This window comes from Emys orbicularis, chromosome 5, assembly GCF_028017835.1.
Source record: "Emys orbicularis isolate rEmyOrb1 chromosome 5, rEmyOrb1.hap1, whole genome shotgun sequence".
Taxonomy (NCBI): domain Eukaryota; kingdom Metazoa; phylum Chordata; order Testudines; family Emydidae; genus Emys; species Emys orbicularis.
The window spans coordinates 99073340-99092809 of record NC_088687.1 but is presented as its reverse complement, the minus strand read 5'-3'; the positions used below and the strand labels follow the sequence as shown (position 1 = coordinate 99092809).

The following is a 19470-nucleotide window of genomic DNA, read 5'->3' as shown; positions in this document are numbered from 1 at the left end:
CTGCGTGAGGCTGAAGCCCAGGGCCCTGAGTCCTACCACCTGGGGCTGAAGCCTGAGCAATGTAGCTTCGTGAGGGCCCCTGTGGCGTGGGGCTCCAGGCAACTGCCTGGCTTGTTACCCCCTAACGCCGGCCCTGGCTTTTATATGCAGAAAACCAGTTATTGTGGCACAGGTGGGCCATTGAGATTTTATAGCATGTTTGGGGGGGGGGGGCAGAAAGAAAAAGGTTGAGAACCCCTGATCTAGACAGTCCCTGAGAGGGGTTTAACTTGTTCTTAAAAAAACTCCAATGATGGAGACCCACAAGCTCCCTAGGTGATTTGTTCCACTGCTTAACTACCCAGGGAGTTTTTCCTCATGTCTAAACTAAGTCTCCCTTGCTGCAATTTAAGCCCATTATTTCTTGTCATGTTCTCAGTGACTAAGGAGAAAAAATTATCACTCTCCTCTTTATAAGTCTTTTATGTACTCTAGACTGCTATCATGTCCCCTCTCAGTCTTCTCTTCTCCAGACTAAACAAAACCAATTTTTTCAGTCTTTCCTCATAGGTTTTCTAGTCCTTTAATATTTTAGTTGCTCTGGATTTTCTCCAATTTGTCCACATCTTTCCCAAAGTGTGGTGCCCAGAACTGGACACAATACTGCAGTTGAGGCCTTATCAGTGCTGATTAGAGTGCATAACACTCCTGTTAACATATCCCAGAATTATGTTCACTTGGTTTACAACAGTATTACATTGTTGACCCATGTTTAGATTGAGATTCACTATAGTCTCCAGATCCTTTTCTGCAGTACTCCTTCCTATTTTGTATTTATGCAACTGATCATTCCTTCCTGAAAGTAAAATTTTGCATTTGTCCTTGTTGAATTTCATCCTATTTAATTCAGGTCATTTATCCAGTTAGTCAAGATCATTTTGAATTTGAATTTTGTCCTTCAAAGTATTTCCAATCCCTCCCAGATTGGTATCATCCATAAAAATTGTAAATACACTCTCTATGCCAATGTCCAAATCATTTGTAAAGATACTGAATAAAACAAGACCTAGGACCGATCCCTGCGGGAACCCACTCAATATGCCCTTCCAGCTTGATCATGAGCCATTGATAACTACTCTCTGAGTATGGGTTTCCAGACAATAGTTCTCAAAGAGAATCGCTAATGGCTCAGAGATCTCCTCAGTCAGTTTCTTAAGTATTCTAGGTTGTATTTCATCAGACCCTGCCAACTTGAAGACATCTAACTTCTCTAAGTAATTCATAACTTGTTCTTTTCTGATTTTAGCCTTAGATCCTACCCCATTTACTCTGTAGTTCTCTATCTTAGTCATGCAATCACTGCTAACTTTTTGGTGAAAACAGACACAAAAAAGGCATTTAACACTTCGGCCATGTAATGGGTTTGGCACCCACCTCTCGCGAGTGCCCCTTTTGGTTGGGCGCGTCTGCGTTCTTTAGTTCTGGTGACCCCTTTCGGTGGTTCTGAGGCAGGTTTGTCAGTGACACAGCACACCAGCCGAGTCACACTGTCTGCATGTTAACCAGTTCAAACCCCTTCCAAGTATACCGTCCACCGGGGACTGTCTCTCTTTAGCCCTCCCTGGGCTTTAGTCTTTAAGTAGTCCAGCCCTGGTATGGGGCTGCATCCCTTCCCAGGCTCAGTCCCTACTCAGTCCTAGCAATCAGCCAGGAGCTCCCTCAATGCTCCCCCCAGTCCCTGCTATCAAACCATCCATGGCCCTGCTGCTCTTCCAGTCCTTTCTTCTCCTGCTCCAAGCAGCAACTAACTGCTGCTCTGTTCTGCAGCTCCTTTTATATGGCCCTCCTGGGCCCTGATTGACTGCTTCCCCTGCAGCCACTCTAGCCTGCTTGGAGGACCTCTCCACTGCTCCTTCCCTGGCAGTGGTGTGGCAGAACCCTGAGGCCTCCAGTAGGGGGCCTTTTGGCCTAGTCCACCCCATCACAGGCCATTGCTGCATTTTCTCTTGTTATCTTTCCCTCCTCATTTAGTAATGGACCTACCCTGTCCCTGGTCTTCCTCTTGCTTGTATTTGTAAAATGTTTTCTTGTTACCCGTTATGTCTCTAGCTAGTTTAATCTCATTTTGTGCCTTGGCCTTTCTATTTTTGTCCTTACATTCTTGTGGTGTTGTTATTTTAAATACTCATCCTTTGTAATTTGACCTAGTTTCCACTTCTTGTAGGACTCCTTTTCAAGTTTCAGATAATTGAAAATCTGGTTAAGCCAGTGTGGCTTCTTACGATACTTTCTATATTTCCTACGTATTGTTATAGTTTGCTCTTGTGCCCTTAATAATGTCTCTCTGCAAAACTGCTAACTTTCCTGAACTCGTTTTTCCCTTAGACTTGCTTCGCACAGGCACTTACCTACCAATTCTCTGAGTTTGCTAAAGTCTGCCTTCTTGTAGTCCATTATCTTTACTCTACTGTTTTCCTTCCTACTGTTCCTTAGAATGATGAACTCTGTCTTTTCATGATCATTTTCACCCATGCTGCCTTCAACCTTCAGATTCTCAAGTAGTTCAGTTCCTCCCTGTTTATCATAATCAAATCCAGAATAGCCAGTCCACAAGTCACTTTCTCTACCTTCTGTAATAAAAAGTTGTCTCCAATGCATTCCAAGAAGTTGTTGGATAATCTGTGCCCTGCTGTATTATTTTCCCAACAGATGTCTGGGTAGCTAAAGCCCCCCAATCACCACCAACTCCTGTGTTTTGGATAATTTTGTTAGTTGTTTAAAAAACGGTCTCATCCATCTCTTCTTCCTGTTTAATAGACCCCCTACCATGACATCATCCTTGTTTTTAACCCCTTTTATCCTTACCCAGAGACTTTCAACAGATCTGCCTCCCCTTTCTGTCTCAGTGCAAGTATATACATCTTTGATAGCAAGGCAACACCTGTTTTCCCTGCCTGTGCTTCCTGAACAAGCTGTACCCTTCTACACAAATATTCCCATCATATGAATTATCCCATCAAGTTTCTATGATGCCAATTATGTTGTATCTGCGATTATTCACTAGTATTTCTAGTTCTTCCTGTTTATTCCCCATACTTCTTGCATTAATTAACTACAGCATAAAATGTGTATGAAGCAGAATGAAATAAAAAGTTAAGGAAAATTAAGACATATTTTAATATGAGATTTGATGAGCGATGCTTCCAAAAATATTAGATTCTAGAAGAAACATGATCTGAACTGAAATCTTATAAAATTACTATAGGAAACAATCTCAAGAATACTCTCTGATAAAAATGCTGACATGATTTTCTAGTGTACAGAAGAACCCAATCAATTATCCTTTTATTTTTATTACAAATCATTTATAAGAAGCACCATATGAACATACATGGCAGTTTATAAACACAGATAAAGACATGTTCCCTGCCCTGAAGAATGCAGCATTTAAAAAAACAAAACAAAAACAATCTAAATTACTGGACAATATATAAGGTGAGGTAGAGTGTGGACATTACTAATGAGAAGAGAATAGGTATTATTTTGAAGAACTGGAATTTAAGTAGGGATTTGAAGGAGAGAGAATGCAAGGCAGAGAGGGAAAGGAAGACTGTTCCAGATATAAGGAACACCATGCTAGAAGATTCCAAGCTGAGACTGGGAAATAGGGTAAAATGAAAGAATTGGGCACTGGGAATGGAAAGGAGGAAAAACGCAAATATGTTGGTATGGCAACATTATATGAGGCCTAATAGGTGAAGATGAAAAGCCTGAATTTGATGCAACAGGAGACAGAAATACATTTTAGGTTTTCAAAGAGGTGGATGATATGGTCAAAACTGAGAGGAGAGAACATGACTTTTGATATAGTATTTTGATTTGCCTGGAGATGGAAAGCAGAGAAAGCAAGAAGGCCAAAAGAAGGTTGACATGTAAGATGGCCAAGGCATGAGACAAGGTTGCTGCAATGGAGATAGCAAGGAAAGGTGGATTTTGGTGATACTGAAGAGGAATAAGCAACAAGATTTAGCAACCATCTACATATGAAAGGTCAACTAGGCTGCAGACCTGGGAAATGAAGAATAACATACCTGTCAACTGAGATAGAACAGGGAGGGATCCTGGTGAAGAACTGGACACTCGGATAACAAATCTGGCCTTGAATTCAAGAACAACGGTGGCTCTGACATGTTCACAAGGTCAGGAAATCAAGGCCTCCTTGGTTAATCGGGGGGCTACTAATATAATTTCGGCTTCCTCCTTTCTGATCCTCCGTATTACACTGGTGATGTTGAGCAGTGACAGGAAAGCATAAAGTAAGCCCTTTGGCCACTTGAGCGATAGGACACCTATGCCAAGAGCATCTATGCCTATGCCAGTTTTCCTGCAAACTACTGGTGAACCTTCTAGTTTCCTTTGGCTGCAAAAAGACCCACAATAGGAACTCCATATTTTTTGATGATCAATCAGAAGGATTTGTTTTGAAGACCCTATTCTGCATCATCAATTTTCCTTCTGCCCATTCACTCGGCCTTCATGTTGCTGGTGACCTTTGATATACAAGGTCCTGATAGACCATAGATGGACCTTCACCCACTACATCAATGATGCTGCTTCCTTTTGTAGATCCCTTGATCTAGTATTCCCCAATGGTTTATGTACACCATCGTTTATGTATTGTCCGTTATTGCCAGAACATAGCCATTTGGCAATGCTGGGGCCAGTTGTTGAACAGCCTATATATATTGTTCTCAGCTCTAGAAAATGTATGTTATTCTTTCATTCCAAGAAGGACCATGTCCCTTGAGCCACCAACTTCTTGGATAATGCTCCTCATCCTTCCAGAATGGCATCAGTTGCTTTGACACACCTCTCTGGCTCCAACATGGCCAACTCCCCCCAGAATCTCTTTGGACTCATCACCATCCAGGGATTTCAACACTAGTGATAGATTGTTCACTTTCCAAGATGGAAAAAAAATGGCAGGGAATGGCCAGCAGGAAACTCTGGAGAGTGCTTATATGCATTCTGCCCAAGGCACTATCCCAGTGCAGGACATGATCATCCCCAGATCACTAATTAGGGTGCCTACTGATGTCCTTGGGCACCTCCTCAGGAGGGTAACTGCTTATCTGTTCTAGTTCCATCTTTTGGCTGCCAGAAAGATTTTGTGGGCCTCTGTGTCTATCAACACTCCAAGATGAATTAGGCACTGAGATTCTTGACGGATGACTCTTCCCAACATTTAGATCTTGAACCTGTTGGATTTTTTTTTTTTTTTTTTTTGTAATTTCTGGATCAATTCTCTCTTCCTCCTCCTTAGAATCTTTTCTAATGGGCTCATCTGACAGAATACCTAAGTATCTAATCATCTTTTGTAACATCTGAAATGATTCAGCTGAAAAAAGATCCTCCTGCTTCACTTCATCTTGTGATTCATCCTCTGAGGCAAAGAGTTCACCTTCCTTCTGTAAAGAAGATCCTGACCTTCCTCTTGACTTCTTTTTTCCTCTCTTGGACTTACACTGAACAGATTTCCTAGCCTTCCTTTGGTAATGCCCATGAAGATGAGGATGAAAATGAATTAAATGAGGAGGATGAAGAAAAACCAGACACAAATAATTCTATTCCTTTTATTATGCTTTTTCTTCCCATGTATGAAAACCTTGTGAACAGGGCCTTTAGCTTTGGTGCCATCCAGTAATGAGTCCAAGGAACTACTATCCCCAGAAGAAGGGATAGTAATTTCTGGAAGTAATTTATTGAATCCCGTTTCCATTTTTAAAATTTGACTCCTTTTGGGAAGGTGGGGATTGGAAACTGCTGCCTGGAACTCACAAGATGGCAGCCTCTGAGGTAAAGTCTCTTTTTACACCAAATTCAAGAGCTCCAAGAGGGACTTTCTTCCTGAGGGGAAGATTCTCTTCTTTTCCCCTCATGCAGAATTCTTAACTTCCTCTAGGAATAAGGGAAGAAAAATGAACTACCCAACCAAGGAAGGGGACGGGGAAAGGGGGGAGAATGATTATGAGATCTGCATTGCAGGAGAATATGCATCCAAAACGCTCTTACCGGCTGCTCCTTGCTCTGTCTGTGGTGTATTCAGCCAGTACCACTTATGTTTTCCCTGTGCTGGGCCACTGCCCTTTGATGTAACAACAAAGGCTCCCTTCATTTTTCTGCCATCCTTTGAGACATTTGCAGCATGGCTGTCAGATTCCCTGCTGGTGAGGAATGCCTACGGAACTGCCTCCTGGTTTCCGGGTAAGGTGGTCAAAGCCAGTGGATGAGCTGGCTGATGTGCACAAGGCACAAACCTCTCCTTCTGCATCCTCTGACAGGAATAAAGAGAAGGAGGAACACAGCTGTGGTCTCCCATTTGGACCTGTCTCAGCCATACTCCTAGCCTGTTACACAATCAGGTGGGGAGAAGGGGCATAGCAGCTCTGTGGTAACTCCAGGCAGCAGACAAACCAGCTGTTCATGTTTATTTGGCATGTGTGTGGCTTTTTTAAAAGCCTCTCTCTTGCAGTAAGTGCTAGATTCCATGGCTCTGCCAGTAGCTACAGGAGACAGAACAAAACTTGGGGAGTCCCTCTGGAAGATGGGGGCTAGTCCCTTGTCAGCCACAAATTCAGCTTTGATTCTGACCTTTACAGCTACAGAAAGGCAATGTCCCACACTGAGGAACTGTGGATCTAATCATAAAAAAAGAAAAAGGATCTGATCTTCTGCTTGCTTGGTCTGTGGAGCTTCAGAGTCAGTCAGGAACTGCAGTTTGGGGAACCAGGGGATGTCTTCTGGCTCAGGTACTGTCATGCCAGTGGGCATCATGCTCTGGTCAACTGGCTGGTCTGTGGCGTCTGTGTCTCCAGTTTCCTTGGTAAAGTGTTGTCGTCATGGTGATCTTGGGACAAACACACTTTTTCCTCACGTTCTTGGTCTAAACACGTTCTTGGTCTTCTAAGGTTCAAATTGAAGAGGTAACATCCCACAAAATCTCTTTGGCAAGCTTCTAGGAAAACCAGGAGTTCACAAGTTTTGCACCCTGCACAGCATTGTCCAATCCTGTAAAAGTGAGGTGAGTGTGACTATACCCATCCTTGAGGCCCTCCTTCCTAGAGAACTGCTTCTTTGTCAGATCCACAAGTCCATGTGTTTCTCCCAGGCAAGCAATAATAGGGGAATAACAAGAGATGACGACTCCATCAGAATTGTTTCAACTCCTTTTTACTGGGTCAACAGTCAGGGCCTATAAAAGGCTTCGTGACCATCATTGTTCCATGAATTAGAAAAGTTGGTCCTTACTCATCCACACATCTTATGCTTACACTTTCTCAAGGCTGCAAGACTTCATCACAATAAGAAATTATGGAACTGTCACCCTGTCTGGGAAACTGGGGAACTATGTGTAAGGTTATCAATCAAACTTTTTTTATAGTAGTATTTTTGTAAACTACCGTACTTGTATTCAAAGTGTTTATTTTGAACATTTGTTCAGCTTTATGGATAATGCCCTCTATTCCAAATTTATATTTTAATTTGTAATATAATACTGTGGTGTTCAAACTATTTCAAATTTGTAAATTCTAAACATTTAGATCCCATAGTTTAAAATTACCTCCACAATTGCATGCCTATTTTCACATAAAATTCAGTAAATTGTGTGTACACAAAAACATCTGGAGGTATAAGTAGCTATTTGCATGGGCAACTGTGGCACACACATAAGAGAGAAATGGATGTGTTTTGCAATGTGCATGCACGCACACACATACAAATCAGGTCTTTACATTCTAAACATCTAAAAGTGTAAACTTGTATGCTTTTTGATTTCAAACGTAACACTGACAAATCTGAAACCAAAGAACCATAAAGAAATACACACAGCATTCAGATTGAATTTTTTCTTTGCTGCACAATTTAGAGATTTTTTAAATGGTTCCTACCTTGTGTTTGTTTCTTGTTCACTGCATTATCAGCTTTATGTCTTTTCTGGAATAAAAATGCACAACTGTTAATTGAATTAAAATAGTTATTTTGTTAACAAGGTAAAATGTACAATTAAGAAAAAATATTATGCACACACACTTCCTGTATTCCACTCCACTCGCACAAGTGAAAAAAAAACAGGCAGGATTATTTCAAGTTGTTGTTAAACAATTTTTTAAAAACTGCATGTTATTTTAATGAAGTATTTTTGTTTTTAGACAAAGTCAAGGAGAGTGCTATGCCAAAACTGTCCTTTTGAAGAACCACTCCATTCTGGATATTTCACTAGCTGCCCTAATTCCAAGATGCAGACAGCTTGCATTTGTTGGATGGTGCCCATAATCTTCAAGAGTCTTCTAGAAAAGTAGTTTCTGTTGGGACAATATAAAACTTCATGGCACAGAATTTTCTGAGATGAGATTTAAGAGGTTATACAATGTGAGTGCCTTCTGCTAAACCTCAAAGTTCTTAAGGTAATAGAACTCCAAAGAAGGAGGGAAGGTAGGCAGTAGTGTGAATAAACAGAGGCAACATTCTCCTGATGCAAAAGATATTGCCAAAAAGTAATCTTTCCATATGCTACTATGGCTGCAGTAGCATGGGTGGAGCTAGCTCCCTCTAACTAGGAATGAAAGGGATAGTTAGTGAATTTACTCTTGGTAACTTATTTCTTCTCTGAGGTAGCTTCTGTATATTTACCACTTCTGGGACACTTTTTAGCAATATAACCACCTCAAAGGTAGGCTGATGAATTCTAACTAAACAAGGACTGCAGAACTGCCCTCCAAAGCAAGCACCAGCTCTAAATGTCAAGTCAAGGGAGTGAAAGTTGTGTAAACGTGATTAAACCCCAGGTAGCTTCCCTGCAGATTTCTATAATATTAACATTACTAAGGCAAGCCATAGTGCCACCTGTACTGATACCCTACCTAAAACATTAACATATCTATTTTGGATCCAAAAGTTTAGGTGACGTCTGATCGAAATAAAAATTCTAACAGAGTATGGAGTCTAATTCTCCCCTAGAAGGAATAAGGTCTGGAAAAGAGACTAAGGGCTTGTCTATACTGCTGCACATTTCAGACTATGGGAGCATGACTAGGAGTGCGTGCCAAGTGCTACGCTGAACTCCCCCATATGGATGCTGTGGGCATGACCAAATTGGTTCCTAGTTCACATTAATGTAGTCTTTTTCAAACAGGACTATATTAATGAGAACTAGGAACCTTTTAGTTTGCACCTGCAGCATCCACACGAGGGAGTTATAGTGCAGCACTTTGGGGTGCACTGCTATTCACACCCTCATAGTCAGAACTGTGGGACAGTGTAGGCATAGCCAAATAGATTAGTTTAGGCAGAACTCACATTATTTTAGGCAAAAATTTTGGATCAGGACACAGGACAACTTTTGTCTCTGTGGAATACAGTGAAGGCAGACATCTATCAAAATCTGCAATTCACTCACTCTTCTTGTAGATGTACTGTGATTAAAAATGCCATCTCTAACAGGTTGAATACAGTGCTCTCCCAGAGCTTCAAAAGGTCCATCCATAATCTTTGTAAGCACTTGTCAGGGACTGCAAGTCTTGTACCTGGGTCCATGGGAGCTAATGAAAGCTCCAACCTGCTACCCAGCAATCTGCTAACAGTTGCTAGAGCAGAAGCTGAAACCCAATGGAGGAATCCAGTCCTGGAACTTGACTGTCAGGATGCTGGGGATCTTGACTGGTCCATAGCTCCCATATAAACCCAGCATAGGAACAGGAAATTGTCCATGCAAGTGGGATCCACCCTGCTCTGGACTGTGTGCCTTATGCTTCCTGTTTCCCTTGCTTGACTTCCTGGTGTCTTGACCTAGCCGGACTCTAGTTATCCATCCATGGTTCTACTTTCAAGTATGTCTCCTCCCTCTGATGTCCTTGTAACCTGATCCTGCCTGCTTCCTAATGCTCAATTCTTGGTTTGCCCTCTGACCTGTCTTGGACTCTGACCTCCTGCTATCTGACCTGGCCTGCCTCCCGACTCCTGCTTTGACCACTAGGTCAGACTGCCCATGTCCTGGTCATAACAGAACTAAATTGAGATCCCATTTTGCGACAGGTTCTCTGACAGACATTAACCAATCACTGAAGGAATCTTCTGATGGAGGATGGCTGAGATGATGCACAATGGACTTTGATCAGTGACAAGGTACAGTAATTAGTCCAAAAAGAACAGTTACTTAGAACCACAGTTACTGTGGTTCTTCGAGATGTGCTGTCAACACATATTCCACTCTTGGTGCATATGCCCCCCATGCGTGTCAGATCCTTTCTGACTAGCAGTATCTGTTGTAACTCTGACTAGGTCCCTGATGTTCTCTTGGCTACCATAGCTGAAGGTATAAGGGGCAGGAGGCTGCAACCACTACTCAGATCCTTCACTAATAAGAATCCTGAAAAATGGGAATCCAATTAACAGGGATGCAGGGCAGGTTGAGAAATCTATGTAAAACACCACATCTCGAAGAAAAAATGGTTATTCCCCTTCTCATAAATGTTGTTCTTTGAGTTGTGTTGTTCATGTCCATTCCAATCAGGTGTGTGTGCGCGCATGTGCACGGCAGCCGGAAGATTTTTCCCGTAGCAGCATCCGTCGGGTAGGTCTGTGAGCCCCCTGAAGTCACGCCTTCATGGGTCTCAATATAGAGCCCTGCCGACCAGCCACCCTCTCAGTTCCTTCTTGCCGGCTACACCAACAGAGGGGAAGGAGGGTGGGTATTGGAATGGACATGAACAACATATCTCGAAGAAAACAGTTACGAGAAGGTGAGTAACTATTTTTTCTTCTTCGAGTGCTTGTTCATGTCAATTCCAATCAGGTGACTCACAAGCCCAAGTTTAGGTGGTGGGGTTGGAGTCTTCCACTGATTGGAGCACTGCTCATCCGAAGGTCGCATCGTCTCTGGCCTGCTGGGTAATCGCATAGTGCATGGCGAAAGTATGGATGGAGGACCACTGCCGCCCTGCAGATTTCCTGAGTGGGAACCTGAGCCAGGAACACTGCTGATGAAGCCCGCGCCGTGATGGAGTGCACAGTGATTGGAGGTGCAGGAACACCTGCCAGGTTGTAGCACTCATGAATATAGGACGCTATCCATGATGAGACGTGCTGTGATGACACAGGCTGACCCTTCATTCTGTCCACCACTGACATGAATAACTGGACCGATTTTCTGAACATTTCATTCTCTCGATGTAAAAGGCTAGTGCCCTGCGGACATCCAGAGAGTGGAGCCTCTGCTCCCTGCCGCTGGAACAAGGCTTACGGTAGAATATCAGGAGAAAGGTGTCCTGGTTGATGTGAAACTGCGACAACTGTTGGGAGGAAAGCAAGATGAGGCCTGAGCTGAACCCTGTCCTTATAGAACATGGTGTAGGGAGGCTCTGATGTTAGGTGCCTGAGCTCAGACACACTGCTCGCCAAAGTTATCACTACCAGGAATGCCACCTTATAAGAGAGGTAGAGCAGGGAGTATGTCACTAATGGTTCAAAGGAGGGTCCCATGAGCCTAGAAAGGACCAGATTGAGGTCCCTGGCAGGGACAGGCTGACTGACATTAGGGTATAGCCTGTTGAGCCCTTTTAAGAACCAGCTGACCATAGCGTTAGCAAACACAGAGTGGCCCTCCGTGCCCGGGTGGAAGGTCGAGACGGCAGCTAAGTGCACTCTTACTGATGACAACAAAGGCCACAGTTGCTTCAGATGGAGGAGGTAGTCCAGAATAAGCGTCACTGAGGATAGCACGGGGACAAATGGCACTGCGCCGAACAGATTGAAAATCTCTTCTACTTGGCAAGGTACGTGGCTCACGTAGAGGGTTTTCTGCTGCCAAGGAGAACCTGTCTAAACTGGTCTGAACAGGAAAGATCCATCGGGTTCAACCATGGAGCTTTCACACCGTGAGATGAAGCATCTCAAGGTTTGGATGTTGAAGCCGACCTTGATCTTGTCTCAGAAGATCCAGGAAGAGCGGCAGGGTGATCGCGGCTTCCACACACGTCTAGGAGAGATGTGTACCAGTGCTGACGGGGCCAGGCTGGTGTATCAGTATGACCTGAGCTCACTCACTCGTTCTCTCCAGATCTTGAGGAGTACCTTGTGAATGAGTGGTATGGGTGGAAAGGCATATAGGAGAGAACCTCCCCAATGGAGGAGGAATGCATCCGTGCTGGAGTCCGGGCTGTGATTTTGGAAGGAGCAGAACTGCTGGCACTTTCCTGTTGTGTCGCATGGCGAATAGTTTTATCTGGGGAAAGCTGCACCTCTGGAAGATTGAAATCGCAACATCCAGGCAAAGGGACCACTCGTGGCTGTGAAACGACCTGCTGAGGTGGTCTGCCAGCTCGTTCTGTACCCCAGGGAGGTACGACACTTGCAGGTGTATCGACTTCTGTTCTACACAGAAGTCCCACAGCATGAGGGCTTCCTGGCACAGGGAAGAGGAGCGTACACCCCCGTTTGTTGATATTGAACATTGCTGTTGTATTGTCCATCACGACTGATACTCACTGTGCCATTAAGTATGCCAGGAAGGTCTGGCATGCTAGGCGCACCACTCTGAGCTCTCGGAGGTTGATGTGGAGGTCCACCTGAGATCAGAGGCCTTGAGTCCTGTGGTCTCCCAGATGTGCTCCCCAGCCCAAGTCTGATGTGCCCATCACTAGCGACAGGGATGGCTGCAGAGTGGCGAAGGAGACCCCTAGACATACCTCCTGAGGGTTGAGTCACCACAGGAGGGAGTCAAGGACTGGGCAAGGCAGGGTCACAATGGCGGGCTGGGCCATACACTGATGCAAACCACGACTGAAGAGGTCGAAGCCTGAGTCTGGCATGCTGCACCATGTAGGTACAAGCAGCCATGTGTCCGAGAAGCTTCAGGCAGTTTCTCGCTGTGGTGGTGGGAAATTGTCTGAGGCCTCGAATGATATCATTCAGGGCCTGAAACATTGTTTCTGACAGGTATGCCCTGGCTTGGGTCAAGTAAAGTACTGCCCCTATAAACTCTATCCTCTGGACAGGGGACAGAGTCGATTTTGCTTCGTTTAGAAGACGACCCAGGTTGTCGAAGGTGGCTCTGATGAATCTGACCTGACCTTCCACTTGGGTCCTGGAGCGGCCCCTGATCAGCCAGTGGTCAAGGTATGGAAACACCTGTACCCAATGCCTGCGCAAGAATGCGGCGACAACTGCCATGCACTTGGTGAAGACTCGAGGTGCTGCTGACAGGCCGAACAGAAGGATGGTAAATTGGTAGTGGGTACTGTTGACCACAAACCTGAGGTACTTCCTGTGGGGCTGAGTGATTGCGATATGAAAATATGCTTCCTTCAAGTCGAGGGTGGCATACCAGTCTGCTGGATCCAGTTAGGGGAAGATGGAGGCCAAAGAAACCATGTGGAACCTGAGTTTCTTCACGAACTTGTTGAGTTCTTGCAGGTCCAAGATAGGCCGGAGGCAGCCTTTGGCTTTCAATATTAGGAAATACCGGGAATAAAATCCCTCACCCCTGTGCTCCTGAGGAACCGCCTCCACTGCCCCTAGAGATAGAAGCGACTGCACCTCCTGGATAAGGAGCTGCTCGTGAGAAGGGTCCCTGAAGAGGGATGGGGAAGGAGGGTGGAAGGGCAGGAAGGTACAATTGGATGGAGTATTCCCTCTCTACTGTGCGGAGCACCCAGCAGTCCGAAGTGATATGGGACCATGCACAGTACAAAGGGGACAATCGAGAGGAAAAGGTAAGGCGGGGTAGATCCAGCTTTTGTTCTGGTGCACCGTCCTCCACCGTACCTTGAAAAGGCCAGTTTGGGTCTGGAAGGTGGTTTGGGTTGGCCAGAGCCCTGGCCTGAGGATGGGTGTTGTCTTTTCCTGCCACTCCTGTTCCTCCTCCGAGAGCTGTCCGGGGGGTTTTGCTGATAGAACCTCAGAGGAGGTTGCGGCCTAAAGTGTTTTCGCTGTGTGATGGGAGCGTGCAGGCCCAAAGACCTGAGGGTGGCTCGTGAGTTTTCAGAGTTTTCAGGCTATGCAGCCTCTTGTCTGTCTTTTCAGAGAAAAGAGTCACACCCTCAAATGGGAGGTCCTGAATGGTCTGTTGGACCTCATAAGGGAGCCCCTAGACCCTTCTCATGGCCACCCCAGTGAAGGGGTGATCCTAGTGGTGGCATCATAACTGTCGAACATGGCCTGGAGGGGAGCCCAGGAGACTAGCTTTGCCTCCTCCACCAAGGCCGAGAATAGGCTCAGGAGTCTGAAGGGAGGAGCTCCATAAATTTGACAATCGCCACGCAGGTGTTATAAGAGTACCTGCTGACGATGGCCTGCTGGTTCAAAATACGGAGCTGAAGACCCCCTGTAGAGCAGACCTTTCTCCCGACAAGGTCGAGTCACTTAGCCTCCCTATTTTTAGGCGAGGGCTGCGCTCATGCTGATTAGCAGTGTCCACAACAAGAGAGTCGGGAGGTGGGTGGGAGTACAAATGTTCGTACCCCTCGGAGGGCACGAAATAATGCCTCTCGTTGCACTTGAGGGTGGGTGGCAAGGAAGCTGGGGTCTTGCCACAATAGTCTTAGTAAGTGGTAGGGCAACATGAGAAGGTCCTGAGGGGATGAGGATATCCACCATGGGATCAGCCTCCTTGACCACCTCCTCAGCCTTAATACCCAGACCCTGAGCAACCCTTCGCAGCAACTGTTGTAACACCCTAATTCAAGTGCCAGGGTTATGACTGTCCTATGCCTCGTCCGGAGAGGAGGAGGAGGAAGCCCCTATAAGCAGCGGCTGCTCCCTGCCATCAGCTCCCAAGGGGTCCCGTGACACTCAGGAAAATGACGGTGCCAATGGAGTGCCCATTGGCACCTGGGCTGTCAATGCCAAACTCGGTGTTGATACGGGCATTGGAGACACTGATGGTGCCACCAGTGCCAAACCAGCTGCCTGAGCCGACGAAGGTGGCAGGGCCGTTGTCTGTGCCACTGTCAGTGCCAAGGTTGTCATCAGTGCCGAAAATGCTGTCGGCGCCGAGGTCTAAAGAGTCGTCAGTGTCGAGGCCAGTGCCGGTGAAGGTGCCGCGTGTGAGTAGGTGCCAAGGCGAGCTGCACAGCTGATGGCGGGACGAATGTGGCTGAGGTCACCGAAGACACTGCGGAGCAGTGCCCTTGGATCCCTCCCTGGCTCTGGTGAAAGGCCGAGGGGGTCCAGAATGGCCACTGTGGTGGATTCTGCCACTGCGGTGGCCACGCCTGGAGCTCTTGCCTGTCTCTCCTTGACCTCAATCATTGGCTCCTACTCCTCTCAGTGATAGGAGTCAGACTCTGACTCTGAGGTCTCCAAGACTGAAGACCACGGAGGAGCCAAGCTTCGGTGCATCGAGAGCTTGGGGAGCGACTAGGCTCTCTGTCCAAGTGGGCCAGTGCCGAAGGACATGGAGAGGAGGAATGCCTGGAGATCACTGCCGGCTTCCCTCTTGACTGCACCTTGGGGTGGGATGGGCCCGCCAGCGTCAGAGGTTCCTCCCTCCTAGAGGGCGAGAACGGTGCTGTAAGGTGCAGCAGATCCCGAGAAACTTCAAAAGCTTCCGGCGTTGAAGGAAGCAGCAGCTGCTGGCCCGTAGGGACCGGTGAACGTGGGGGGCCCGAACTAAACTACCTCGCCTGGGCAGGGATCGACGTGGCTCTAATGGGGGATCTCGAGCTGTGGCCCGCCTGGGATCTCACTTCCTTAGATTTAGCCAAAGGTGACCGACTGTCCGGCTTCTTTTTCTTCTGAGGCACCAGCGAGTGAGACCAGTGCCTGCTCTCCGCTGGACCTTGGGAGGTGCCGTGCTGGGCCGAGTGTCCCGGGATGAGTCCTTTCTTGGCATCAAACTCGCATACCGCAGCTCCAGGGAGTCGGAAGGGGGGTAGAGACCCCCAACAACTGGAGTTGAACACGCTTGCTAAAGCAAGGGTTACGGGAAGTTCCAGCCTACTGTCGCTGGCGGTAAGAAGGAACTGAGGAGGTTTTGCTCTGTCCAGATAAAAATATAAAGCTCTCATCACATCCAAGGTGTGTAGTTTCATTTTGGCTGCAGTAGAGTGATGTCTCAGGAAGAAAACTAGCTGGCATATGGATTGGTTAAAATGAAAATCCAAAACCACCTTAGGCAAGCAAGAATTTAGGATGATGCCTAAGTGTGATTTTGTCCTTACAGAATATGGTGTAAGAAGGCACTGATTCTTCCAGCCGAGGTGATAGTTACCAAGAATGCTGCCTTTATGGAGAGATGATATAGGAAAGAGGTTACCACAGGTTCATTGGAGGCCTTACTGTACAATTTAGATGGAACACATGGGCCCAAAGAGTCAAAGGTGTTAGCATGACTCTGAAATTGTCCATCATTAAACAAGGTTCGGGGTTTGTTATATAGAGACCTCGGTTTGTTAGTTTCATGGCAACCACACTAAGAAACTCTTCCCAAAGTTTAGGAATTTGTTAACTAAAATATGGAAAAGAAAGGGAAAAAAAACTACAAAAATTTATGAAGCAGTTTAAAACTAAAATTAAATAATTATGAGACAAACTTAACCAATACATATCCCTTTTTAAAAAGGGACTTTGGAGTCCCTTATTTGAGTTGGAAAACACTTCTTAGCAGGGAGGGATTAGTTTTGTGGCTCATTTCCAAGATGTGAAAGATGGTTACTTCTCTTGCTTTTGACAAACAGACAGGCATGAGTGGAAGAAGACAGAGGATAGTAAAGGTGGAGAAAATACAGCTTTTGCTGATGTTCTTGAGATTACAGGAGGCAGGACAGTCACACACAGATGCTCTGGGTGGGCAGCTCAACCACTACAGCAGTGCTCTGGATCATGGAACGTAATCTGGTTGGTCTAGTCCCTCTTCTTTATTGGTCCCTCTTAGGCTGGGCAGAGCTGGGTAGAGCTGGATGGGCTGTCTCAACTCATGGTGGTGGTGCTATGTGGTACAGCCAACCTTAGAATCAGATCAGACAGAAAGCCAAAAAAGAGGGGGAGAGAGAGAGAGAACACGAAGAAAAATAGTGGGGCAGAAAGGAACACATAATGGAAAGAGTGACAAAGCAAGATATTGTGTGTCCCTGACTGGAGTCTCTGATGGTGTGGCAGTTATGACCAGGTGTCCCCGTTGGTGTGTTAAGGCCTGGACTTCTCGATAATGCGGTGACCTTTGGGATCCCCTGGCAAAGGAAAAGTCCTTGGAGCAGAGCAGGATGAGACGAGGTCTGATGCCTTCCTGCTCCTCCAGCAATTCCCAGTCAATTAGCCAGTCTCCATCCCCAAAAAGGGCCGCAAAAGAGGAATGATGGGTGGAATAGTCCATACTTTCATTATTTTGTTAATCAATCAGGTCTAATTTCCCACATACCAAGTTTAGTCCATTAACTTCCAGTCCCATGCTTTCCTTATTTACTAGGTATGGCATAAACACAGTCATTAAATTATATTAAGGCTCTTTTGTTTAGACTAACTCAGTTTGTTTTTCTCTTTTACTAATTTTTATAAACAAAAATTATATAGCTGTCTGAGTTGGACTTCTGTTATCTTTTCCCCATCAACATTTGCTAACATTTGTTATTACAGGTGATTAAACTACTTTACAAATTTCCATCCACTTTCCCACAGTTAGACTCACAACTGAAGTAGGCCTTCTAGGCCCCAATTACAACAACCCCATGAGACCAGTTAGGACCAAGTGGAGCGAGAGGCTCCTTGACTGAGGGAAAAAACATGGGAGAGGCTCTTTCGAAATGTTGCTACCATAAGACAAGCAAATACAGTGTAATTCTGCACCAGTGGGTGTTTTACAGAAATGGCCGCTAGGTGTAGCCTAATCAAGCTGATACAGAGTCTGAATTGCTTTAGGGAGAGTCCCAGATTGCCCATCTCAATCCCAGCTAAGGCAGAAACTGTCACTGCGTCACCCAAATGAAGAACCCCCAGTGCTGTTGGGTAAGGAGGACAAATAAGAATAGGTCTCCTCCAGAGGAGGGTCAGCCCTGGGTCGATGTGGTACACAATGGAATGAAGCTGAAGGAAATGGCTGGGTCAGAATCACATCTCCCAAGCAATCTAGGACACGAAACTCCAAGCCAACGGAAAGGTTACCTCTAAATTTCATGCTTTCTTCAGCAGCATGTAGCGTACATATCTATGTAGCCCCCAAGCAAGAATAAATAGCAGTGTAGAACATGAGGCACAGCTCTCTACTCACCCACGCCATGCATCCCTGTCTACACTGATATTTTTAACAGCGTAGTATTCCACTGCCTCCTTGCTGCTGGAGCCTTTCTTCCTGCAGGAAAAGACCCCAGCAGTGAGGAAAGGCTCTGGAAGGGGGAAGGCAGCAGGGAGAGATTCCGAGGCAGCTGTCTGCAGCTGGAGCCCTTCCCTGCTGCAGGGAAAGACTGCGTAAAGCTGGAGCCCTTCCCCACTTAAGGGAAAGTCTCAGGTAGTGGGGAGCTGCTGAAGCCTTTCCCACTGACCGATATGGATATGTGTAGCTACACACCACAGTGTGGATGCACCTGATTTTCACTGCAGCATGTAGCTACATGTACATTATATGCCACCAACACTAGTGTGTAGTGTAGACGTAGCCTAAAAGGCTTCAGTGCTGAGATCGCCAGAGCCGAGACATCTGGTATCAGAGTGGGGAATCGATGCTGAGGAAGTGTTTGATACAGAGGCAAGGTGGTAGTTGCCAAGGGTCTCAGTGCAAGGGATGACACTGGAGCAGCTGGTACCAACACAGTGCCAAACTCAGCATGGTCCTTTGGAATGAAGGAGCCATCAGTGCCCTTTGGTGCAGAGGCATCAGAAGAGGAGCTCTAGACTGCATGTCCTAGCACAGGAAGCCAGAGGAGAAGATCTAAGTCTCTTACTTGGAGTCAGGGATGGGTGATTTGTGTCTGTAGTCCTGACCAGAGCAGTGCTCCTTTTTCCCCTCATTCCAGAAAAACAATGCATCTTTTGTGAAGCGGCCATATGAGAGACAAGAGTACCACAGTTAGCCACTGCCAAGGCCAAGATCAAGATGGCTGATCTTTCCAAGGCTTCTTGGGACCATATGTTGGGGCTGCATAGAGTTCTTCTTTAAGAATAATTTTAGCCTCACCTCCTTGTTCTTGAGGGTCCTTTAAACAAGGAGCAGCATATTGATCAACGCTCTGTTGCATGATTCTCTTCCAGACAAATAAGAATGGCCGCACAGGGTCAGAACAATAGTCCATCTAGAATAGTATCCTGCCTTCTGACAGTGACCAGTGCCAGATGCTTCAGAGGGAATGAACACGACAGGACAATTATCAAGTGATCCATCCCATGTCTTCCAGTCCCAGCTTCTGGGGTTAGATCTCTGATCATCTTGGCCAGGGCCGGCTCCAGGATTTTTGCCGCCCAAAGCAAAAACAATTTTGGCCGCCCCCCACCCCGTTTTTTAATTAC

The 19470-nt window shown here is 46.0% G+C and overlaps 1 protein-coding gene across 1 annotated transcript in view; it reads right to left on the bottom strand.

The window, feature by feature from the left end:
• ATP8A1 (ATPase phospholipid transporting 8A1) overlaps positions 1-19470 on the bottom strand; it is a gene marked incomplete at its 5' end in the record, with an annotated part of 249508 nt that overhangs the window by 193103 nt on the left and 36935 nt on the right. Inside the window, one exon of the mRNA XM_065405013.1 lies at positions 7929-7974. Within this exon, the coding sequence (XP_065261085.1) occupies positions 7929-7974 (46 nt within the window). The remainder of the gene's footprint in view (positions 1-7928; positions 7975-19470) is intronic.